The 26,763-nt window shown below is 41.7% G+C and overlaps 1 protein-coding gene across 2 annotated transcripts in view; it reads right to left on the reverse strand.

The window, feature by feature from the left end:
* Positions 1-23,264, reverse strand: part of LOC131203695 (G protein-coupled receptor kinase 5-like) — an 87,707-nt gene extending 64,443 nt beyond the window's left edge. Inside the window, exons 1-2 of one of the 2 annotated variants that reach the window (XM_058194159.1) lie at positions 22,399-23,262; positions 7,525-7,667 (exon numbers count right to left, since the gene is read on the reverse strand). Coding sequence is in view for 1 of the 2 variants with exons in the window: in XM_058194158.1 (XP_058050141.1) it covers positions 22,399-22,450 (52 nt within the window). In the remaining variant the exon portion in view is untranslated. Of the gene's footprint in view, positions 1-7,524; positions 7,668-22,398 lie in introns of both variants that reach the window. The other variant, XM_058194158.1, reaches the window with a different exon arrangement.
* Positions 23,265-26,763: the final 3,499 nt, after the last annotated feature.

Here is a 26,763-nt window from a genome sequence, read left to right on the forward strand (position 1 = left end):
AACAATGGACCCAGCAGTTAATTTTAAGAGTGTCTTCTATTAAAGATAGATTGGGCTTAAAAGATGGTATAGAACAAGTTTAACAAGACAAGACTGGAACTGACTCAAATTTGGTTTTTTAAAAATGATAGGCTATAAGAATGACAGAGAAAAAGGTGCTACGCTGGATATACCATACAAAGAAAGCTGGCTGATGTCCCAATAATTAAAAGGGTAGATGTAAATAACTCTCATTAAATACAAAATATCTGTTTCATTGAGGATTAAGGATTGAAGGAATATTGAAGTTTAAATCTGGGGCAAATATATATAAAGTCACACAATGTGATAAAACTATGAACGGTTAGTGAGGCTATAGCCCAGTTGCCAATTGACAACACTGTCAAACATATTCTTTGCTTTACCTTTGACCTCAGCATAAAGACAAAGCTGTTGTAAAGGGTTATGGGTCAAGTTATTCATCCTTCATGTAACATAAATCACATGATAATACATCTTTTTATCTTTTCTATAACTTTAAGCCACCCTCACCTGGTACAAACATCTCCCAGGCCTGTGATTGCCAGCCTCTTGTCAAAACATACAATTGACAGCTCAAAAGGAAGAGAGGACTCAACTAGCCAATCCTTTCTTCAATTCCCACAACCCAACTGGTTGCTCCAATAATTAAAGTAAATTAAAGAGGAATGTCGGGCAGGCAGTTGGCCATGTTTGCATCAAAGGAGCAGATGGAAACCATCTTCCTTCATCTGTCACTTTGCTGGAGCAGTGTTCTTTTAAACCAGTCATTCAGTTGCTCTAATTTCTAAGAGTTATGACTTATATACAGTCAAAACTCTAGTCCTTCAGTTTCTAGAAAGGGATTTTAACCTGTGAAAGATGTCTGTTTGTCAATCTCAGGGTGCTTTCAAACTACTTCAGAGTTGTTCAGCTTTCCTTATTGTTAAAGGGTGGAGGACACCAGTATTACTGTTATTTCCTGTTACACATCTCTCTAACAATCTACAGCCTCCCTGGCTGACCATACTTCCTGATTCAAAAAAAGCCCCATTGAAAGAATTCCCCTACAAGGTTTCACTTTGGGATATACCTTTTGCCCCCCTGAAGTTTTCTTTTGAGATTTAACTGAAGCATGGAAAGCTGGCGTTGTTACAGACCATTAGAGAATGGTGCAGTGGGAGGCAGGACACCCCTGAGAATGTTATCATATGAAATAGAATGTTATCATATGAAATAGAGTGATGTAGTGCAGGGGTCTCCAACCTTGGCAACTTTAAGACTTGTGGACTTCAATTTCCAGAATTCCTCAGCCAGGCTGAGGAATTCTGGGAGTTGAAGTCCACAAGTCTTAAAGTTGCCGAGGTTGGAGTCCCCTGATGTAGTGGATAAAGAGCTGTAGACTAGGACCAGCAGAACCAGGTTCAGGTTCATCTGTACCCTAAAACCTGTTGGGTGTTCTAGGATCAGTCGCTTGTTCTCAATCCAACCCATCTCACAATGTTGTTGTCAGTGGCAGATCACAATACTAAATTGGTTGGCACATCTCCAAGAGGAAAGACAAGATATAAAGCCAATGAATAAATATTGTGGGGAGTTAACATCGTTATGGAAGAGTAAGGTAAGAGTGAGCAAAAAAGATTAAAGGCACGATATAGTAAGAAGAAAAGGAAACCTAGCTTAAACTACTTCTCATCAACAGCACTGTTCACTATGTACTTTTCCTTTCTTGTTAACCATTCTTGCATCCATCAGACCCCGCTTCACTCTTTGCCTTTTGTTCTTCAAGTACAGAGAATGTTCTCCAATAATCTTGCAAATTAACCACATTTAGTTTCAACCAATTAAGATATTCCTGGAGGAAAAAAATAGAGGAAGGTTTTGGGGCAGGAACAATTATCATGTCAATGACATAGACAAGGAAAGGCTACAAGGAGCTTGGTTGCACCTTCTACGCCATCATAAAAAGCAGCAGGAGCTGTTCAGTCATGACCCGCCCTCTGTGTGCCAGCTCATTGCTCGAGTCTCTGCATCATTTAAACAGCTTTCTTGAAAGGAGGAGGAGGAGGAGGAATGCATTACATCCATTTCTTTCCACCACAGGTGACTCATGAAAGCAGACAGACTGCTGAATGCAAACTAAAACTCTTCCCTGCAGGAAGGTAGAGCAAGACCAACCTAACTCCGATGTACCAAATGGCAAGACCTAAGCCTTCTTTTATTTGTTTCAATTTCAAAACGTCTTACCAGCAGAAGGAGAACTATCTGCTTGCGCAGAGCACAGCACATCTGTATATTCAGGACTGGCTTGGGTGAAAATGTCCAGAAAGCAGGAAATGCTACAGGAAGACAAACCCTTCCTGCATTGCCATCTTCCCGTTCTCACACCCCTCCACCCAAGCCCCAAGCGTTCAATCCCTATGGTGTAACTCTTGGAAGATATGTCAAATGTTTCAGAGTACAACAGGCAGCCCTTCTCCCAAATATAGGTAGAAGCCATTTTGGCTAGAGGAACTGGATTCATGGGGGGATGGCTGGAAAGAGAAAGGAGCATCCTCTTGGCACTGGTTGTGGTCCATGCTGCCATATGCTTTCTTTAAAGATTAGAACCTTCTAATTGGGAAAAACAAACCCTAGTTTAATAAATTGAGAACTCTTCCCTGTTCAGTCCCTCTGAGAATGGCAGTCTGTAATATTTGAACATTGCCCATTATTGAGTGATGGTTTCCATGCTGTCTGAAGAGAAGCTGTCCTATGTCTTGAGAATGAGCATCAGTCTTTTCATGTATTTCTCTGGTCTTTCAGGATAATCAAGGAGTGATTGCCTGCAAGAAGGACGCTTGACCCTAAAAGCTGGATTGTTTAATGTCAGGGTAGGCCATACGAAACCTAGGAGTTGTATGCAGCCAATGAACCCTGTTTTTCTAACCCATGAATCTCTCTTGACTATTCTTGGTCAAATACCAAGACCCCCAGGGGAAGATCCTTCTCTGTGGGGGCCCCTACTCTTTGGAATGAACTTCCCCCTGGTTTACGTCAAATACCTGACCTTCGGACCTTTCGCCGCGAACTGAAAACATATCTGTTTGTTTGTGCGGGGCTTTCTTAAATTGTCTAGATTTTAAATTTTAAATTTCTTTTAGTTTTAATTTGGGGTCTTTTAGATTTCTAACTATTTTAATTTTGGCCACACTGTATAATAAGTTTTTTAATTTACTTTTAACTGTACATTGTTTCTTTTTTACCTTGGCTGTACACCGCCCTGAGTCCTTCGGGAGAAGGGCGGTTTATAAATCTAATAAAATAAATAAATAAAATAAATAAATAAATACAAGGGGAAGGTCTCCTACCATTTGCATGCATGAAACATAAAAAATGTCTGGTATAATACTAAAGAATATAAACATAAGAGAATAACAAAGTTGGAAGGGACCTTGGAGGTTTTCTAGTCTAACCTCCTACATACACAGGAGACCCTATACCATTTCAGACAAGTGGTTGTCCAGTCTCTTTCAAAAATCTTCCAGTGTTGGAGGACCCACAACTTCTGAAGACAAGCCCTTCCACTGATTAATTTTTCTATTTCCCCTTAGATGTAGGTTGTTTCTCTCCTTGTTTAGTTTCCATCCATTGTTTCTTATTCCTGCCTTCTGGTGCTTTGGAAAATAGGTTGAGCTCATCTTCTTTGTAGCAGACCTTCAAATATTGGAACACTGCTATTGTGTCACCCCTAGTCCTTCTTTTCTCTAGACTAGGCAAACCCAATTCCTGCAACCGTTCTTCATATATTTTAGCCTCCATCCCTCTTATCCTCTTTGTTGCTCTTTTCTTCACTCTTTTCAGAGTCTATGCATCTTTTTTATAATATGGTGATAATAAGCAGCAAAATGTTTCAACTGTTTCAAGTCCGGTTGCCATGACTAAACTTCCAGACAATTCTACTTGGATGACTGAGAATCGTCATTAATTTCATTGACAGGGGAAGAAACCCCAGGGTTGGTGTGGGAATAGGAAAAGACAGCAAGTCTAATGTAAGATACAAGTTTAATGTAAGAAACATTTCATAATAATCTGGAAACATCCCCCACTTAAATTTAGTGCAACCTTATCCTGCCCTTTTTGTTTCAAAATCGTAAAAAGTAACGGTGATGCATAAAATCACATACCTTGCTATAATCAATAAGCCATATTCAAACAATGAATAAACAGGATCTATAATTTGGAGCAGATCCTGGTCTCATGAATGAGCTCCCTTTCCTAAAATCCCTTCAAAGCAGTTTCTGTTTTCCTTTCTTCTATTTACGTTTAAAAAAAATAAGTTGATTAAAATGGCTTGGAAGCAGATCAGCTATAAGAGGAATGAGAAGTAGTAAAAATATATTTTTAAAAAAAATCCTGCTGCTTTCAATCTTCCTGGGATGTTTTTGTACAACTCTGATAAATGAACAGTTTGAATTGTCCTTTTTTAAAAACAAAAACAAAAAACCCCCCAAAACCTAAATCTTCAAGCAAGAATTGACAGAAAACTCAGGTTAAAAACCCAATGAGGCCATTCCAGACTGCACATCATCACTTAAACAACCACAGAGCAGGGTTTCTAAGACTGTTCCCAGGTAAGTAAACTTTAGTTTTCAAAAGAAAAAGAAAGGAGGATATCTGTCTATGTGCTAAAGGATGTTACTTCCTCTTGGGGAAGTACATAATCCAAATGCAGATGGGAAAGGAGACAGAACTGGACTTTGAACTGGGAGACAGAGAATTGGGGGGGGGCGGAGGAAGAGAGGGAGAGGGAGATATGGAGAGAATGCTATATTGGCCGTGCTAGTCTGTGTTTAGGTTCAATCTTTGATCGACAGAAAACCAGAGTTAAGATAGATTGATATCTCCCAGTCTCTTTCTTTCTTTTTAACATAAAGGAATATATTTTAAGTGATACATCATTGTTTGGCCCCTAGTAAAACTATCTATTTCACCATCTCAAAAGTCTACCATCTCATTCTATTATTTATGCAATCCAAGGGCTAAGATCCAAGCAAGATAAAATGACCTTCCATGGCTATGTTGCCCGGCACATTGAAACACAAAGTTGTTGCCCATATTTTACATACATTATTGAGTTCTTCTGACCTAGTCTGCATTATAGTTTATAGTTCAGCATCTTGTGTAACTCCAGACAATTGGGTCACATTAACATGGAGAATAGTTTTGTCTGATGTACTTGTCCTTCTCTTAAAGTGAGGTAATACAATGACTAGAAAATCAAACTAGAGCCATTCACTCATTAAGGATTTATAAACAGTACTTGGCTGGCTGAGGTATCAGGCAGGCTTATATTGTCACAAGAGTTACTGAGAGACACTACAGCAGTGATGGCTAACCTTTCTGCCATCGCGTGCCAAAACCTTGGGGACCGTGAGGGGGTCATGCACATGTGTTCCCATACAGTACCCATAATTTAATGTGCCCTGCCCCTCCATGCATGCTTGCGCCTCTGCGCTCCTCCCGCTTTTGACACGTGATGGCATGATGGGCCCATTTTTTGCCCTCCCCAGGCTCCAGAGCCTTTTTAGGAGCCTGGTGAGGGCAAAAAAGGTCTCCCCCGCCCCGGAGGCCCTCCGGAGGCTGGAAGTAGCTTGTTTCCCGACTTCTGGTGGGCTCAGAAAGCCCGAAAATCAGCTGGACAGCATGAGGATGTGTGCTGGAGCTGAACTAGGGCAACGCTCGCATGCCCACAGATATGTGGCACGCGTGCCATAGGTTCACCATTACGGCACTATAGCATACAGAATATAGAATAGCAGAGTTGGAAGGGATTTTGGAGGTCTTCTAGTCCAACTCTCTGCTCAAGCAAGTGACCCTCTGCCATTCTGGACAAATGGCTGTCCAGTCTCTTTAATAATTTCCAGCGATGGAGCATCACCAACTTATGGAAATAAATCATATTCAAATAAATCACTAATGAGGAGGAGACATGAAATTTGGTTAACCTAAGTTCAAATTCCAACATAACCCTCAGTGACTGGGAGCTAATTTTTTAAGCAGCCCTTCAGATTAGTTATGAGTGTAAAATAAGCATACAAAAGGAGGAGGAACACTGAATTACTGTACAATCCTACATGCTTGGCAAGCCCAGATCGGAGAAATCTACATAAAACCACCATGTAAAACGTTATTATTCTCAGAGGCCTGTATGATGCATTATCGAGCTAAAATGGAGTTGGCAGCATTGTGATTCAACATATTGTAGGGTTGAGACTGATAACAAAACTTCTAAATAAAATTCACCAATTCTGTTTGTTTGGTTGATTTATATATAACATGCAATTACATATAATCATCGTTAGGGTTGTCAATGTTTGGTTCTTTGTTACTTGGTTGACTCAGGTTTAAGGTTTGGAATGTTTGTTTGAACCCAGCCATAGTCTAGGCTAGGGGTCTCCAACCTTGGTCCCTTTAAGACTTGTGGACTTCAACTCCCAGAGTCCCTCAGCCAGCAAAGCTGGCTGAGGAACTCTGGGAGTTGAAGTCCACAAGTCTTAAAGGGACCAAGGTTGGAGACCCCTGGTTTAGGCACCTACATGGAGATAGTGAAAAGATGGTAAGGGCTGCGTTTCTAAAATGGACTCCTAAATTAGTGGCCCAGTTGAGATCCAAGCCAGAAGTGATTTGGATTTTGTATTTTTGACGTCTTTCTTGTTTCATCCTGGTTTTACAATCCATTTTCACAATAGCGTCTTTTCATCTCATATCATGTTGACTTCCCCTCTTCTACCCCATGCTACCCAATATCACCCCTATGATTGCTAGCAAATGCAGAAGCACTGCTAACCTGTATCAGATTCTATCATGCACAATTACTTTTAAACAAGATTGTTGTATAGTGTCAAGCTGTCACAAATGTTGAACACAACACCGTTGTTCTACATTCCCAATCAGACACCCAGCTATAGGTGGTAGGTCACATGAGAACAGTCTATGTACAGAAATACTCAATAAATACTCAATGAAATATAGTTCTTACAATCTGTTGACACACAATCTCCTGATCAATTCTTTCCAAATGTTCTGATCTCACATAATTTTGGGTGGCATTGTGCCAGGACAGTGTTCCTTCTCTGTTCATTGAAAACAGACACACACGCTCAATTGAGCTACATGCATCACACAGATTTTCACAGGCCGTCAGAAGAGAGTAGCCAAAGATACTCCTGCAGGCACAATACGTTTATGAAGACAAATAAAATGACAGTGCTAATTAACTAACAAAATTAAATCTGGAACATCAGAGAGAATCCTTTCCCTTTAATTGAAAGAATACAAATTCTTCATGCTGACTTGAGTAGCATCTCACTGTTGATGACAGGTGGGAGAATGGAGAAGGCAGGATATGTGGAATAAAAATCAGATTAGGGATGGAGCCTCATGAAGAAAATCTATGAGTTGTTAGCAGGAATCCAAAACAACTTGACAGCACATAATCACTCAAGAAGATGTAGTAAGAAGACATTAGGAACAGAGGACACTTACTTCCAATTATCTTTGCAGATTAATTTTACGGGGTTAGATTCCTTGTTGCAGGTCTGTTTATTTGCTTATCTGGATCAGTCAAACAGAAGCAGCTTTCTAGAAGCTCAGGCAAAGTTCTGTCTAACAGCTACTGTAGGATGCATCTATAGAGATAAGGAACATGTTACTGAGCTACAACTCCAAGTATCTCCAACCAGCGCTCAGCATTCAGAGTGCTTGAATAACAAGATAAAAAGCCCAAGAGCTGCGGTGGCGCAGTGGGTTAGAATGTAGTAGTGCAGGCTACGACTGCTGGCTGCCTGCAGTTCGAGTCTCACTGGCTTAAGGTTGACTCAGCCTTTCATCCTTCCCAGGTCAGTAAAATGAGGAGCCAGATTATTGGGGGCAAGATGCTGACTCTGTAAACTACTTAGAGAGGGCTGTAAAAGCACTGTGAAGCGGTATATAAGTCTAAATGCTATTGCTTAATTCTTCCCATTCATAGAAGTGGGAAACAATTGACATCCTAACTGAACTGCGAAGTTTGGCTTCCAAAGCAGAGGTTTCACGTTTGAGCCATAGTTTCCTCCTATCTGTTGATGGGTGCATTCTCTGGATGTTCTAGGAATGAACCCCATTTCCCAGGAAACTCGGTAGTACTTGTGGGCTTTGTCAGCTGTTCCTCCCTACTCCAGAACTCATCTCATTTTCCTGTGTCAACCTGTACTAAGCACCACATTCCTGCTCTGCTCTGGCACTCAGCCATCCTCATTACCTCTATGCTCTGCCCTGCAGGTAAAGCAGCAGGTTTGACTAGATGGAGGAAGGGGGAGGACTAGCAAAGGTTCAGGAAATGAGAACATACAGGATGAAGAAGGAAGCATTCTGATTAAGCTGTAAGGAGCACCAGGTTCATAACATGTGGAGACTTTCCCACTGAAAGCCGCCCCCCACTCCAAGAAGAGAGAATGAGAGATGGGGCTCCATCAGCTACTCTGGAAGTCAGGATTTAAAAATATAAGTCCGTACCCAAGAAATAATACAAAGGCTGAGTGATATAATTATTTTCATGATTATACAGAAAGTGTTCTCCAAGCCATGATTACACTATTGCTTCTACCATGTTCTTTTATAGCTTAGAAATACGCCAAAAAGTTCCCACTCTCCACCTCAATTTTTGGACCCAGTTCGATTAATTTAATCTATTTAATTCCAGGGAAGCAGCCTCAGCTCAAGATAACTTGGTTGTGGGGAAGGAAAACCATTTTTTTTAAAAAAAAAGTAAATAGGTGTGACCTTTCCAGGACTGGCAGAGTGGTTTCAGACAGCATCTGCTTGGGGAACGGAGGAAACATTGATTTTCTGAGATGAACCAACTAAAATAAGCCGAGTAACTTCTCAAGAGTGAAAATGTTATATTTAAAATGGGGGTGCGATTTTTATCAGAGCTGAAGGGCAACTAGATTAAGTGGCTTAGGGATTCTAGCAACTGATGACTCAATAGATTTAAACATTTCAATAGTTTATGATTAGTACAGGGAGTCCTCGATTTACAACAGTTCATTTAGTGACCGTTCAAATTTACAACAGCACTGAAAAAGGTGACTTATGACCATTTTTCACACTTACAACCACTGCAGCATTGTGATTTACATTCGGATGCTTGACAGTTGGTTGATATTTATGACGGTTGCAGTGTTCCGGGGATCACGTGATCCTCCTTTTGCGACCTTCTGACAAGCAAAGTCAATGAGGAAGCCAGATTCATTTAACAACGGTGTTACTAATTTAACAACTGCACTGATTGACTTAACAAACGTGGCAAGAAAGGCCAAAAATGGGGGAAATTCAGTTAACAAATTCCTCATTTAGCAACATAAATTTTGGGTTCAATTGTGGTTGTAAATCAAGGACTACCTGTGTTGCAGTCATTACATTAAGCCTCAGCATTCTGTGCAAAGCTAGTTCCTGTAGTTTGTAGGGAGTATTTTAGTTCAGCATGGAGTAGACAGGCAACCTGTACTTTTCCAGATGTTGCTGAATTGCAACTTCCAGCTTCCAAGAAATCAGGATTACTAATGAGAGCCTGGAAATTGTTGTTCAGCAACATCTGAGCACCACAGGTTGCCTGGCCTTATCAGGCTTGCTGAAAAGAGCTTGGCAGAATTTCCTAAATACCCAGCATGACTTTGTGATTTGAGGTTGTCTGCATATTGTACATAGCTAGGTAACACACTTATTTTTTTCTTCAAACAATTGACAGCCTTCTGTCAACATGAAGGAACAATTCCTTGTTTGTATTTGCTGCATTATAAATTGACTTTTTCCTCCCACCTTTCCAGGGTTTAATGGACTCTTTGCCCTGGACTTTCTCAGCCTCAAAGCTGTTCAACGGTTGTTTGTTGACACAACTTACCTGACTGTCCTGAGAAAGTTTGGTTCTCAAGGTAACTCCTCCACACTGGCTGTGCATATAACTCATACTCAATCAATTCTGGCTTAATCAACAAGCCATGGCTTTATGCAGAGTGTGAACTAGATTATAAAACTGTTCAATGGCCTTGAGAACTTGCTCTTCCCCAAGTTGCAGCCTACGTTGCCAACTTCAGTCAACCACCGCATTCTGACAGAAACCAAATTTCTCAGTTTCGTTCTTGCAACCAAACGACAGGAAGGAGGAGAAGAATATTAACCTGCCCAGATTAGCTTTATACAACACTAGACCATATATTGCAGTCATTCCTCCATATGTTTCAGATCACAAGTCCCACTGATTCACTCAAATAGACAGTAACTGGAAATGCTGGTCAATGGAGTTGCCCCAAATATCTGAGAGATGCTAGATTCTTACTTCTGGTTTAGCATCATGTCTGAATAAGGTCAACTTTTTAAACCAGGAATGAGCAGTAGTTTGCAGACAATGGCATGCTTTAAAAATATAAAGCCTGTGGGGGCCACACAGGGTATTATTGATGATATCATATCAATGAGCATTGATGATACTCATATCCAAATAACTGATAGGAATTGGAAGGACTGGGAGTGGGCTAAAGGGCTAATATATCTTTTTAGGCCTCCAAGTCAGGAAGAAAATATGAGCAATGATCATTTTATATTTACACATGTACTCCAGATGTAGCTTAAATAGCTTTGTCTTAAACCAGGGGTGTCAAACTCGACCGCTTTAACTAAGGGGGAAAAGTCACAATACATCACGTGATGACACTGTGACACCCTGAGTTTGACACCCCTGTCTTAAACCCTGCTTGTTTGTAATGTATCGTTATTATTTGAACCAACCTAGAACTAAAGAGAAATTTCCTGAAGCTAGAGCAATTAATCAATGGAACAACTTGCCTCCAGAAGTTGTGGATGCTCCAACACTGGAGGTTTTTAAGAAGAGATTGCACAATCATTTGTCTGAAATGTTACAGGGTTTCCTACTTGAGCAGAACATTGGACTAGAAGACCTCTGAGGTCACTTCCAACTCTGTCTGTTATTATTTTAAAAATTGCTGCCTTGAAGAGCTCAGGCTACGTTACACAGACAGATTCAGTTTAATTCTCTCCCATGTGATATTCACACCAACAGAAGCTTCCTTCTTGTGGGGGGAAAAGCATCTTTGTGGACATGATTTGGTTTTGTTTTTTTTTAATCAGCTTCACAGCAGGAAACACAAATCTTCTTTTTCACACAATGCTGATAATCCCATAGTGCATAGACATATTTTTAAGAGAACATGTAGTCCAGTCCATAACTGATAGGAAGATTCACAAAAGGAAATTGTGTCCGTTAGACAGACTAATCCATCTTCTCATTTTAACATCATTAAGTTTAGAGCCTTTAAAAAAATAGGAGAGAGGGACAAGAGATTTTTCAGGCAAATATAAAAATCTTTATTCTCTCAAAGTCATGAAGCTTGACTTACAAAACATCAGAGTTGTGAAAGATCCAAGCAGGAAGTTGATACACAATCTCTCTCACTTAACAAACTGTATAATTACAGTAAATCATTTGGACTAGAAAACTTTGATGTGCAGAAAAGATGAATGGAAAGGAAATTGGTTTGAACTGTTTTATCGTTTTAGACCTGTAAACTGCTGAGAGTCATTTGACTGAGATGGGTGGTCATAGAAATTAAATACATAAATAAAATCCCGAAGGCTCCGAGGAGTCTTTGTTTAGTCCCATACCTAGAGATGTCCACATGTACAATTGAGATCCTTGACATACTGTATATATCAACTTCTGCAATTTAAGTGTTGCTACTTCTATTGAGTTCAATTCCCAGAATTCTTAGCAATGTCTGGACTGACTCCAAAATCTAGAACTTGATACCTGCACATCTGAAGGGAAGGCTGATATATAGATCTTTATGTTTGAACCCTATTCTGTGAGTCACCATAATTCCATGTAGCTAAAATGAACCAACCATATAAACTATGTTTTGTAGAAGACTTGTTTCAACCAACTACTGCAGAAAAACCTTTGAATGTTGCCTTAACTTTTTGTAGAAATTATTCTGAATTGAGGCTAGATTTATGTCTAGGCTGGATGCAGACCGAGGAGTAGAAAGACCCATTCAAACTTTAGGATTTACTCATGCTGATCATTCATTTTATCTTCACTGATTCCATGAACATGAAATTAAGGGAAGAAACATCAGGGATGGCAGGTAAAAGAAAAGAAAAGGAAGGAAGGAAAGAAGGAAGGAAGGAAGGAAGGAAGGAAGGAAGGAAGGAAGGAAGGAAGGAAGGAAGGAAGGAAGGAAGGAAGGAAAACAATTCTATTATTTCACCCAAGAGTAAGGAGTCTGTGAACTGAGGAAGCGTATGTGCTATTATCTCTGTTCACTTTTCCTGACATCAGTTAAATTCCATAGAAGACACATGATGAACTTTTCCTGTGGGACTTTTTTAAACCTTAATCTGGCAACAAATGTATTTATATTAATTTTATTGAAGAAGTTATTCTGAGAAACCAGGTCGTCCCCTTTCTGCCTATCAAAAATATACTTTGCAGACAAGTCTAATTCTTCCCTTGGCATTAAGAATAAAATAAGCACACTTTTTTTCTTTTGTCATTGGTCAATCTAGAAAGAACGAAAAGCAAGCGTACATGGGGAATCTCTCTGATACCAGTTCGCAATTTGAAATTAAATAGGGTTTTGGGGTCAGAAAAAGCTGAAGATGACCTGATTACAGATGGACAGATGCTAAATCAGCATCTTCATGGAAGGAGCCAGAATATTCTAAGGCAGATGGGTCAGAGTTTCTGACGTTCCGTGGTTCGAGAACAATTTTTTGCTTCTTTTAAGAAAGCTTGTGAGAAAAAAAAAGAGAAGCAAAATATTGAACATACAAGGGCAGAATTACTGGTCAGTAATTTTAAATCTGCCTACTCGAGGTACTATAGGAGAGGTCTTCAAACTTGGCAGCTTTGAGACTTGTGGACTTCAACTCCCAGAATTCTCCAGCCAGAATAGCCAGCATAGCTGGCTGGAGAATTCTGGGAGTTGAAGTCCACAAGTCTTAAAGCTGCCAAGCTGGTAGTCTTTTGTTTATGATCACAATTAGAACCAAAATTTCCGTTGCTAAGCAAAGCCGGTTGTTAAGTTACTTACATCTTCATTTACCACCTTTTTGCCATTGTTGTTAAACGAATCACTCCATTTGTTAAGTGAACCATGTGATCATTAAGGAAATCCCCATTGACTTTGCTTGTCAATAGCTGGCTGGGAAGGTTGAATATGGCAGTCCCGTGATCCTTGGACACAGCAACCATCATAAACACAGTGGCCAAGCATCTAAGTTCTGATCATGTGTCTGTGGAGATACTGCAAGAGTTGGAAGGGCCAAGACCAGCTGTAAGTTACCTTTTTCAGTGCCATTGTAATTCTGAATGGTCACTAAGCGAATGGTTGTAAGTCAAGGACTACCTGAAATTTGTTGCCAGGCCTAGTTGGTGGACTTCCTGGTTTTAGTGAAAAACACAATTTCTCTACCGTAGTGTAGCTATGGCTCTGTAAATGGATTTCTAAATCCTTCACTTTCGAAGTGAACGAACTTTAGTTTACTGATCTATAATTTGGTTTTTAGACAGATCTTTTGATGTTTCTGTTGTTTTAGCAGCAGCTAGCCCATCTTGACTGATCTTGATCTACTAAGCAGGATTAGTTCAGTCAGGGTTGGATAATACTGAGAGATAAACTAAGAATTTTAGGGATGTTAGCTAGGTAAAGGGACTGAAAAAAAAATCTTGAAAAAGAGTATGGCAAATCACTTCTACAACTCAGACGGATGCAGTTACCAAGAGTTAACCAAGAACTGATGACATCTTTACCTTCGTGTTACATGGCAAAATTATCCCCACTTTTTATTAATCTGGATATTTAGCCTCTTGCACAGTTTTCCCCAAATAAGGAAATAGAGAGATTGGAGTTTTAAAATGGGCATCCCAGCTGCACGTTTTACATTTCATTAAAAGAAACATCACTCGTTAAAATCACCTCCAGTCAGGAAAACTATATTCATTTTATTACTGTTTTTTTATTTCTGCATAAAGGCCTCTGATCAATTAACTGACCAATTAACTGATTGGAGCATTGCAAGATGACAATCCAGGCTACATTGGTGCAACAATCAAATAGCAAATCTGAAAAACTGCCTTAGAAAAAAGGATCACACTGGCAAAAGCTTGAAAGAAAATTTGGATCTTAGTTACTATATATGTTGACAGCGGTGAGATTGTTAAATACACAAAGATGGAAAGACACATTCTTTCCTACAATGGATGATAAAAATGATGGAATTAGCAGAGATCAATTAAATAATTTATCTAGTTTTGTTTCTACCTGGAAACGTCTGGACTTTTTGCTTGAAACTGAAAAAAATGAAAATGTTTTTAGATTTTGATGATTCAAATGATTCTGTTATAGAAGTGATTAAAATGCTATGAAACATAAAGCAAAAGGTTGAGGTTGCATTTTTTTTTGTATTTCACTGCACTGAAAAAAACCAGAGGTCCTTGCCCCCCCATTTTCTTTACACTTTTCTCATTCTTTCTCTCAGTTTTCTAACTTTTGTTTCTTTTTAGAATAGAATAGAATAGAATAGAATAGAATAGAATAGAATAGAATAGAATAGAATAGAATAGAATAGAATAGAATAGAATTTTTTATTGGCCAAGTGTGATTGGACACACAAGGAATTTGTCTTGGTGCATATGCTCTCAGTGTACATAAAAGAAAAGATACGTTCATCAAGGTACAACATTTACAACACAATTGATGGTCAATATATCAATATAAATCATAAGGATTGCCAGCAACAAGGTTACAGTCATACAGTCATAAGTGGAAAGAGATTGATGAAAACGATGAGAAGATTAATAGTAGTGTAGATTTAGTAAATAGTTTGACAGTGTTGGGGGAATTATTTGTTTAGCAGAGTGATGGCCTTCGGGAAAAAACTGTTCTTGTGTCTAGTTGTTCTGGTGTGCAGTGCTCTATAGTGTCGTTTTGAGGGTAGGAGTTGAAACAGTTTATGTCCAGGATGCGAGGGGTCTGTAAATACTTATAATACTTATTTATTTTATTTTATTTATTTATTACTTATAATCTAACTTAATAAATGTACTATGCGCTGTTTTGAATCAAGCAAACGAAATGCAATTTTTTTTAGGATACAGCCAACAAGCTCTAAAACGCCCCAGATTGTAGGGCTGCTTTGGATTTTAGTTGCTCAAAAGATCTTTGGTATGCATAAGAGACAAAAGAGAAGCAACGGAGGAAAATGCAAAGAGGCTGGAAAGAATCACAGAGAAGACACATTTCAGGAGATTCTTCAGATTGAGGTAGAAAAACCGAAGCTTTTTTTGTGAGAGAAGAAAATTTGCTGGAAATTGAAAAGATTAAGAAAGAAATGCCTTTTGTGCTTAGAATTATAATAGAAACTTCAACCTAAAACAATTCACTAAATTCCCCAATAGTTTTAAAACCTATCCAGAAAAAGCTTTCAAAGAATTCCATGTTCAGTTCCAGCAGTGCATGGTTCTCATTAGGAATGTTTATACCTTCTTGATTTTTTTTGTAAAAAAGTTAGTTTTCAGTTGCTTAGGCAGTTTTCACTATGTCAAGAAATGCTGTCTTTGGGTTTTTCCCCCCAAAGTATTTGACTGCATCTACAATCATAGGCATTTATTTTCGTATTTCCCTCTACCACTTAGGTGATTAGGAATTTATACAAGGTCTGGTATATCTGCCCTCCTCAATTATCCTTGCAAGATGCCTCTGAAGCAAGATAACTTGAGAGATAGTTTAGTGACGTGATGGTGAACCTATGGCACGCATGCCACGGGTGGCACGCAGAGCCATATCTGTGGGCACACAAGCGTTGCCCTAGCTCAGCTCCAGTGCGCCAGCCAGCTGATTTTTGGGCCTTCCAGGCCCACCAGAAGACAGGAAACGGGCCGTTTCCAACCTCCGGAAGACCTCTGGTGTGGGGGTGGTCGTTTCCGCCCTCCCCAGGCTCCAAGAAAGCCTCTGGAGCCTGGGGAGAGCGATAAACGGGCCCACTGTGCCATCACGTGCCAAAAACGGGGGTAACAAAGGAGGGGGTCATGCACACATGCATGGGGGAGAGAGGTACATTGAATTATGGGTGTGGGTACGCACACACACGACCCTCCACGCTTCTCCCGCTTTTGGCATGTGATGGCCATCACTGGCTTAATGTCCCCCAGAGATAGTCATTATTCAGTGGTAATCTGATGAATGAAGGCGAATATATGTGTCCTAGGATAATGATGCAGTGCAGCATCCAATCTGGGTAGGTTACTGGGACCAGAGGTTTTTTTGTCTTCCGAGATTTTGGATTGGTGCTGGAGCCCATCCTCAGGGAACTCTCTGTGTCACAGAGAGACGTTCCCTGAGGATGAGCTCCAGCACGAATCTGAAAGCTTGGAAAACAAAAATACCTCTGGTCCTGGTGACTGGCCCAGATTGGAGCCTGCTCTGGAATCTGAATTTGATTTTCCCTGGACAAAGTCCAACATTATCGACTAACTACAACAGCTTCCTTAAATTACACACATCTGAACTTAAGCTTAGGGTCCTTGAGTGGCTCAGACTGCTAAGACAGTCTGTTATTAATAGCAGCTGCTTGCAATTACTGCAGATTCAAGTCCCACCAGGCCCAAGCCCCATCCACGGGATACAGGCAGCACACGAAACCCCACTCCCTCTGGTCCGTGGAAAAACCTCTCTCCACGGAACCAGTTCCTGGTGCCCAAAAGGTTGAGGGCCACTGCATTGGGGTAATCAAAAGTCAAGACCAGGGCCTCTGGTGGCTCAACAGACTAATGCAGACTGTTAGTAACAGCAGCTGCTTGCAATTACTGCAGGTTCAAGTCCCACCAGGCCCAAGGTTGACTCAGCCTTCCATCCTTTATAAGGTAGGTAAAATGAGGAGCCAGATTGTTGGGGGCAATAAGTTGACTTTGTATATAATATACAAACGGATGAAGACTATTGCTAACATAGTGTAAGCCGCCCTGAGTCTTCGGAGAAGGGCGGGATATAAATGCAAATTAAAAAAAAAAAAAGCTAGGACCAAATCAGATGGAACTAACATTCCTGAGGCAACATAAACTTGGCTTAAGAACATGGCAGTACATTAGGAAAAGTCTACACACAGCAAAAATCTTTTCTTTCCCCTCTCCCTGATGACCTGAGTTATTATAACTTTTATTGCTAATGATCATGTTGTTTGGAGCTAGTGGAAATCCTAATCTGAAAATCTAGAAGACATCACACTGGAGAACTTTGGTCTAGACCAACATATCTCCAGATATCTTGACTTCAACTTGTAGAATTCGCTAGTCAACAATGGCTATCAGAAACAACAGCTTAGACTCCCCAACTTATTCTAACTTTTCTTGTCTCTTTGAGGGGGCTAGTTTCAACCAGACAAAGCTAATCATGTCTTTCATGAACATAACACTAAACTAGGGTTTGTTTCGTTTAATTAGGGTTCACTGAAACTTTTAGGCCACAAGCCACAATTTAAACCTATGGATCATGGCTTGATTAAGCCTGGCCTATTCATACAGCTGTATTAGAAATTATGGTTTGCAATTTGCTTCTGTGTTCTGCCGAAGCCCCTGCAAATTTATAGAAGTGCATAATAGCGGCTAAAAATAGATGGCAAACCAATCCACAATAATCCCAAAACATTGCTAATTTGGCTTGTTCAACAAACTAAATAATTCTGACTTTCTCCCCATGTATATCTAGTAAGTATAATAGAGAGTCTTCCTTTTTAGCCTGTCTAAAAATTGCTGGGGGAAATTGAGGATGATTGTAACCAGCTAGGACTTCAAGTTATGGAATTGCACATTTTGTAATCTTTGTTCTCTTCATCCATTTTATTCTGAGACATTTTAAAGTGTACACAGTGTGCTCTCAGCTAATGTATATTCAGACAAACAGCCTCATTGTTTTAAATGCTAACAGACATGCTGGAAAGAGCATGCATCCTGCAGACATGTAGTGCGAATGCTGTTTTAAGCACAGATATTTCTGCTTAAAAAAAACCCCACTAAGCCTTGAAACATCTACAAAACAACAGAATCCAGTTGTCTGATTAAGGAACATGGATCAAGATTCTGGAACACACGTTAGTGCCACAAAATGAAACACGTGTTCAAAAAGAACCACTTACATCACTTATACGAAGAAAACTTCAGATTTAAATTCTAAATGGAAGGCAATTTACACCTGAAAATCTGCCAGGGCTGAAGAAGAAAAGAGGTAAGCAACCTGAAACCCAAGATCAAATATGCCTCCAAGGATTCTTCTATTTGGAAGCAAGAATCACGCAAATATTCCTCAAAGAAGCTTAACATATTTAAGAAGAACAGCCACAAAGTCCAAGGGGGGTGGGAGTTAAACAAACAATCAAATCTGCACAGCATCACTTGTCTGTCCCAAATGTTGCTCATGACGCTGGAATCAAAGTTGTTCACCACTGAACTAAAACAGAGGAAATGTGCTTTTCTAACAATACCTTGTTTTTTTCTGGTAAATTGCTTTGATGTAGTTTCACTTTTCAGTCATCTTTTGGAAATAGAATGACAGGTAGTCCTCGACTTGCGACCATTTGTTTAGTGACGCTAACAAAAGTTGTGAAGAAAGTGATGTGTACCCGATCTCTCCATTTACAATCGTCGTGGCATGCCCACATTCAAGTCATCAAAATTTGGCTGATTGGCAAAGGCAGCCTATTTATAACAATTGCAGCATCCTAAGTTCATATGATCGCCATTTGCAGACTATTCAGACTTGTGACAAACTAAGTCAACGGGGGAAGCTGGATTCAGTTCACAATGGCAGTGATTCACTTAATAACCATTAGAAAAAAAAATTGTAAAGTCAGGTGTGACTCACTGAAAAATTGCCTTGCTTAGCAACAGGAATTCTGGTTTCAGTTGTGGCCATAGGACTACCTGTATACAGGCTAGTTACAAGAGGGTTAAAAAAGCAAACTTTTCCCCTCTGGAGCCTTAAATTCTGAGGTCGGCTAGAATTGTTACTTTCTTCTATCTTTCTAAACAGAGGTGTAGAATCAGAATCACCTGAAGTATTAGTGCCACTTTATAAAGCCTTAGTAAGACCACACCTGAAATACTGCATCCAGTTTTGGTCACTACATTATGAAAAAGATGTTGAGACTTAGGAAAAAGTGCAAAGAAGAGCAACTAAGATTATCAAAGGCCGGGAGACTAAAACATATGAAGAATGGTTGCAGGATTTGGGTTTGGCTAGTCTAGAGAAAAGAAGGACTAGAGGGGATATGATAGAAGTATTCCAGTATTTGAGAGGTTGCCACAAAGAGGAGGGGGTCAATTTATTTTCCAAAGCACCAGAAGGCAAGATTCCAATGGATGGAAACTAATCAAGGAGAGAAGCAATCTGGAATTAAGGAGAAACTTCCTAGCAGTGAGGACAATTAACCAATGGAACAGCTTGCCTTCAGAAATTGTGGGTGCTTCATTACAGGAGGGTTTTTTAGAAAAGACTGGTCAGTTACTTGTCTGAAATGGTATACAATCTCCTGCTTGAGGAGGGGGCTAGACTAGAAGACCTCCAAGATCCCTTCCAGCTATATTCTGATTCTGATCAACATATGGATGACATTTTGACTTTCTAATGAAAGGAGTGGGAAAAACATCTCTAGTTCTGAAGGGCTGCAACCACTCAACAAAACTCATCATTCCCAGGCTGACTTACAACATTTATACAATTACAAAGGGCTTAGGAATTCAGCAACTGTGTATGTGCACTTTTTTTAACAAAAGAAAAGGGCATGTAAGGACAACAGCTTTTCGTCACTGAATTGTGTCTTCCTGTGCTGTTCACTCAAACCTCTCAAGAAATAGTTTCTTATCCTCTTGTAGGACCAGAAATTGAGCTTAGGAGTTCCTAATTTCTCTTGAGAAGGCCTAACTGCCCCATCCACTCATCCAGTAGGGTAACGTTTATAGCAAATTATAGCAGAGCAGCTCCCAATATCGGTACTCCTCAACTTACAACTATTTATTTACTGTCTTTTCAAATGGCACTGAAAAAAGTGACTTATGACAGTTTTTTATACTTACAACTGGTTCATATTTATGACGGTTGCGGTGTCCTGGGGGTCATGTGATCACCTTTTGCGACCTTCTGACAAGCAAAGTCAATGGTGACTTTGGTCACTTAACAATGGTCACTTAACAACCATGTTACTAACTTAACGGCAGTGATTCATTTAACAACTATGACAAGAAAGATCGTAAAATGCGGCAAAACTCATTTAACTGTCTCACTTAGCAAAATAAATTTTGGGCTCAATTGTGATCATTAAGTTGAGGACTACCTGCATATCTGCCTTTGTAGCATCTTGCCAGCACACCTCTGAATTACAGCTTGATAATGATAAATGATAAGCCCTATTTGGCAACTTTAAGACCTGCGGACTTCAACTTCCAGAATTCCCCAGCCAGCATAAGGAATTCTGGGAGTTGAAGTCCGCAGGTCTTAAAGTTGCCAAAAAACTGCCCTATACCACATATTTTTCCGTGGTCTCTCTGCTTTTTCTGCCCCCATCAATAAAGGCCTGCTCTCCTTGCCCTGGTTTCAAGAAGTTGCTGAAAAACAACTGCAGGAGCCTTGAAGATACAGGCCTGGGCTTTCCCTTCTAAAGGCCACCCTGTGATTTACTCATTCACATAAACGGCAATGCAGTCTTGACACGTAATGGCATCTGAGATTCCCACCCCTAACAACCACCGTTGAAGATACACACAGAGTATTTTTGTCTATACTGAACTGAAGCGTGCCGCTGTTTATTTGGCATTTTCAGACTCGCTGAGAAAGAGTTGAACATGACTCTACCGATCTGCGTAAAGCAGAGATATCTCAACACACCATGGAAATGTAACACATGTGACATCTCAATCTTGGCCACACACAGGAACTGAATTCAGCTCTGGACAAGATACTGTAGGCTTCTTTATTCTTATCTACTTAACCGAGACAACAGCATAAAATACATATTTATACTGAAAAAATACATTTTAGAACACTAACTATTTTGTGGTGCTCTGCGAGCCTGGTGGTTTGCTTGCAGATTCTTCATTATCTGACTAGGTAACATCAGCGTACTGATGATTTTAGCAAGTTGTGTAATGAAATATCTGCAAGAAAATAGCTCAGAGAATACCAAGGACTCCACAGGTCAACCCTGAGCCACATATATTCTCTCCTGTTGGAACAATTAATTTTCTAGCCTTTAATTTGCTGATCTTTTTGACACCATTCCAAAAAGGCAATTCACCTTCCCATTGGTAAAATAAAGGTTAAGCATTTTGTGCATAAATGAATGAACTGGGATTTAGACCCAGGGGCAAATCCAACATTTTATCCAACGTTCTTAATTTAAAACAGTTTTAAAAAAATAACGAAGGAAGGACTCTAGGAGTAGAAGTCTTGCTCTTTGATTTTACGGTCCATAAAAAGGCTACAGCATCATCGCTGCTATCATTAAAGTCACATTTTTTTATTTTATTGTATTGTTGCCATCTCTACACACAGCGACTTTTTTGTAGTTATCTTGCCAGGGCATTTCTGACAAAATCTAAAGAGGATGTGCATATGTTTAAGAGCCTGTTAGTCAGTTAAAATCTCACTTATAGAACACCTATAGAACATAGCAACTACCTTTAAGATTTTTAACATACTGTTCTTCCATTTGGAATTTTCAAAAATATGCACTTCACATATTGGATTTAATTCTCAAAGTAACTTTATAAGGTATCCATGATTAAGATTAAGATGAGGTCGATCAGAACCCATTGAAGTCAATCAATTCCTCTTTGCTCCCAGTTCTAAACCTACAGTACCCCTCCACCAGCCAAAGGAATAGATCTCTGGATCTATTCCTTTGGCTGCCCTTTTACGATTGCAGAGATGTAGGGTGAGAATAATGGTTGAAATGTCTATGCAAGTCATCAGTCTCTACCCCCTAAGAACAGCCGACCCTGCAGGAGCGTTGTGTAAATAAAACTCAGATGACTGAAGAGTTGTGAGAAATTCCAGGGCAGCCACACAAAGCTTTCTTTTTTTTAAATGCAAATATTCCATAAATTATTCATTTCCCTTAACACAGTTGCAGGACGCAGCTCCATTCAGAGACTCTGCCGGCCAGAAGTCGGTGCGCTGGCTCAACTTTTTCCCCTACTCAAATTGCGCGATGCTCTTCGGAAACCACCCCCGGCTCCCTCCCTCCCTCCCTCCCACCCCCCACCCCCAACAACTCCTATGCCGCTGCCTCGCCTCGGCTGCCCGACTCTCTTACCTTCTCTGGCTTTCAGTAAAACTGTATTGGCTACAATGTTCTCCAGCTCCATGGTGCTCCAGCTTGGAAGATGCTGCGGTGCGGCACAATCCCGAAGGCAAAACCAGAAGGGCGAGGAGGGAACGGGGGGCAAACCGGGCACGAAAATCAAGGTCCTGGAGGGGAGAACCGGCTGCTTCCTCGCCGTCGTCTTGGAAAGGTTGGTGTTCTCTCCGGCTTTTTTTTTTTTAAAAAGAGGCCGCCAGCATCCTAGACCTCAAGGTATCACCATCCTTTCCAGCCCAGCGCTGGCTCTCGGTTGCTCGCAAGAGGTTCGAAGTAAGATCCGGCAGGGTGTGAGAGGAGGGTGGAGGGGAAGCAGGATCCTCTCCCCCACCTTTGGTGGAACAACAGCCGCAATGCAATCCAGACAAGACAGAAATCCTCTTACCCGCGTTCCTTCGTCGTCGTCCCCCACCCCACCCCCCCTCCGCCAGCGTACCCACGGCTTTCCGGCGCCGGTGAAGCTCTTCGCCTGGGGCGGGCGGAGGGGGTCAGCAGCGCTGAGAGAGAGAGAGAGAGAGAGAGAGAGAAAGCCCCCCTTACCCTCCTGCCCAGCAAAGCATGGGGGCAAAGGGGGAAAAAAGGAATCTGAAGCTCAGCTCCGGGAGATGTGCAGGCGGAATGGAGGGGCGCGATCCTTCTTTCTCGCCCCCCACCCGCCCAAGCAATGCCGATCAGGGCTCCTTCCAAAAGGGGAAAGCGAGTTAAAAAGGAAATTCTTCCCGCCGACGCAGAGCGGAGAGAGGGAGAGCGAGGCGAGGAGGGGGAGCGGGGGGGGGGGGGGAAGCGAAGGCGAGACCTCTGGAATCTTTCTGTCCCAGCAGGAAATAGCAGAGATACTCGAAAGAGCCCCGTAGCGAGCAAACTGACTACACAACGTTCCAAGAGGGCGGGGCTCCGAGTTGGTGACGTCGCCACCCACGGGGAGGGGGGGGCAGGGCTCCGATGTGTCAACGTTCGGAAGAGTTATGTAATCGCCTCGGTCCTACCCCTCTCTGTGTCTCTCTTCGAGTGCATGCTGGGAAAGGTAGTTTGGCAGGAAAGCGCTTGAAAGTTTGGCCAAGCAAAGGTTGGCTCTCCAATGCAAGGAACTCCAACCTTGGTCACTTTAAGACTGGTGGACTTCAACTCCCAGAATTCCTCAGCCAGCTTTGCTGGTGGAGTTGAAGTCCACCAGTCTTAAAGTGACCAAGGTTGGAGACACTGGTGGGATTCAAGTAATTTAACAACCCGTTCTCTGCCCTAATGATTTCTTCCAACAACCAGTTTGCCAAACTGCTCAGAAAGTTATGGAATCTATCATCAACCAATCCATTATCCTCCACCTAGAAACAAACAATCTACTCTCTAATAAACAATTTGGTTTCAGAAAAAAAATTATCATGTAACTTACAACTTCTTCACTGCAAAAACATAGGGACTACAAATCTTGATCAAGGCAAAACAATAGATGCAATTTACATAGACTTCTGTCAAGCTTTTGACTCAGTGGTACATGACAAACTTCTCCTAAAACTAAAATCCTATGGCATCTCCGGACCCCTCCACAATTGGATAACAGCGTTCCTGTCAAACAGACAACAAGTGGTCAAAATTGGAGGTCCAGCCGCACTGAATCCGACCGAACACTAGTTAGGTCTTGTATTCAGACCTATCTAGTGGCGATAAAAGCGGCGAAATATACCTATCTCTCTGCTCTTATCGCATCGGCAGATAACCGCCCAGCCACCCTCTTTAGAGTGATCCGCTCCCTGCTCTCGCAGGAGGCTCGGGAGGACCCCTTGCAGGGGCGTGCTGAGGATTTTGTACAGTATCTGTCCGATAAAATTGCTCGGATTCGGGACGGGCTGGACACTGATTGGATAGATCCTAGCGAGGGGACGGGGACAAGTCTTGTGGATGTTATTTGGGCTGAGTTCGATCCTGTGACTCCTGACGACATGGACAGGTTGCTGGCTAGGCTGAATCCCACCACATGTTTATTGGACCCGTGTCCCTCCTGGTTGGTACTGGCCACATGGGAGGTGACATGAGGCTGGCTCCTGGGAATTATCAACGCCTCCTTGTTGGAGGGCACCTTTCCCGCCGCCCTGAAAGAGGCGGTGGTGAGGCCCCTCCTCAAGAAGCCTTCCTTGGAACCAGTTGTATTGGCGAACTATCGTCTAGTCTCCAACCTTCACTTTTTGGCGAAGGTTGTTGAGAGTGTGGTGGCATATCAGCTTCCCCAATACCTGGAGGAAAGTGTCTTTCTAGACCTGTTCCAGTCCGGCTTCAGACCTGGTTACAGCACCGAGACGGCTTTGGTCGCGTTAGTGGATGACCTCTGGAGGGCTCGGGACAGGAGATGTTCCTCTGTCCTGGTCCTGTTAGATCTCTCAGTGGCTTTTGATACCATCGACCATGGTATCCTGCTGCGGCGGTTGGAGGGAGTGGGAGTGGGAGGCACCGTTTATCGGTGGTTTTCGTCCTATCTCTCTGACCGTTCGCAGACGGTGTTGGCAGGGGGGCAGAGATTGATCTCTAGGTCCCTCACTTGTGGGGTGCCTCAGGGGTCGGTTCTCTTGCCTCTCCTGTTCAACATCTATATGAAGCCGCTGGGTGAGGTTATCTGTGGTTTCGGGGTGGATTATCATCTGTACGCTGATGATACTCAGCTGTACATTTCCACCCCGAACCACCCCAACAAAGCTGTCGAGGTGATGGACCGGTGTCTTGAGGCCGTGCGGGTCTGGATGGGGAGGAATAGGCTCCAACTCAACCCTACCAAGACAGAGTGGCTGTGGGTTCCGGCATCCCGGTACAGTCAGCTTACGCCTTCGCTGACTGTGGGGGGTGAAGTTCTGGCCCCCAGGGGAAGGGTGCGCAACTTGGGCGTTCTCCTGGACGATCGGCTGTCTTTAGAAGACCATTTGACGGCCATCGCCAGGGGAGCATTTGACGGCCATCGCCTGATGCGCCAGTTGACCGGGATTCCTTACGCACGGTCACTCACGCCCTTGTTACCTCTCGCCTGGACTATTGCAATGCTCTCTACATGGGGCTCCCCTTGAAGAGCACCGGGAGGCTCCACCTAGTCCAGAATGCGGCTGCGCGGGTAATTGTGGAAGCATCATGTTGCTCCCATATAACACCTATCCTGCGCAGCCTGCACTGGCTGCCGATAGCCTTCCGGGTGCAATTCAAGGTGTTAGTGCTCACCTTTAAAGCACTCCATGGCTTAGGACCGGGCTATTTACGAGACCGCCTTCTGCCACCGATAGCCTCCCAACGACCTGTGCGCTCCCACAGAGCGGGCCTGCTCCGGGTGCCATCAGCCAAACAGTGCCGGCTGGTGACCCCCAGGGGGAGAGCCTTCTCTGTGGCAGCACTGACCCTATGGAATGAGTTACCTCCTGGGTTACGCCAACTTCCCGACCTCCGTACCTTCAAGCGGGAACTGAAGACTCTGCTATTCAATCGGGCGGGACTAGCCTAAATATTATTTTAATTTGATATTTTAGTTTAATTTAGTTTTAATTGAATTTTAAACTGTATTAATCTATTTATAATTTTATATTTTAGGGTTTTATATCGGTCTTTTGACCGTTTTTAGTTTTAAATTGGCCGGTTAAATATTTCATTTTAAATGTATTTTAAATTTATTGTGTACCTATGTGTTTTAATAAGGCTGTACACCGCCCTGAGTCCTTCGGGAGAAGGGCGGTCTAGAAATCTAAGAAAGAAAGAAAGAAAGAAAGAAAGAAAGAAAGAAAGAAAGAAAGAAAGAAAGAAAGAAAGAAAGAAAGAAAGAAAGAAAGAAAATAGGCAGTGCCCTATCAAATCCTGTTCCTGTCAATAGCGGCGTTCCCCAAGGCAGTGTTCTAAGACCAACACTCTTCATATTATACATTAATGATCTCTGTGACCATATTAAGAGTAATTGAGTTCTTTTCACTGACGATGTCAAACTATTTAACACTACCAACAATACAACTACCCTTCAAAAAGACCTTGGCTTTGTGTCAGAATGGTCAAAAACTTGGCAACTCCAAATCTCAACTAGCAAATGCTCAGTCTTACACATTGGAAAAAAGAATCTAAACACTAAATACAAACTTGATGGACATTACCTTACAGATGACCCCCCCACCCTGTTAAAGACCTTGGAGTTTTCATATCCAATAATCTAAGTGCCAAAGCCCACTGCAACTACATTGCAAAAAAGGCTTTAAGAGTTGTAAACCTAATCTTGCGTAGCTTGTTCTCCAGAAACATTACACTACTAACCAGAGCATATAAAACATTTGCTAGACCAATTCTTGAATACAGCTCGCCTATCTGGAA

Source organism: Ahaetulla prasina, chromosome 9 (assembly GCF_028640845.1).
Source record: "Ahaetulla prasina isolate Xishuangbanna chromosome 9, ASM2864084v1, whole genome shotgun sequence".
Lineage (NCBI taxonomy): Eukaryota > Metazoa > Chordata > Lepidosauria > Squamata > Colubridae > Ahaetulla > Ahaetulla prasina.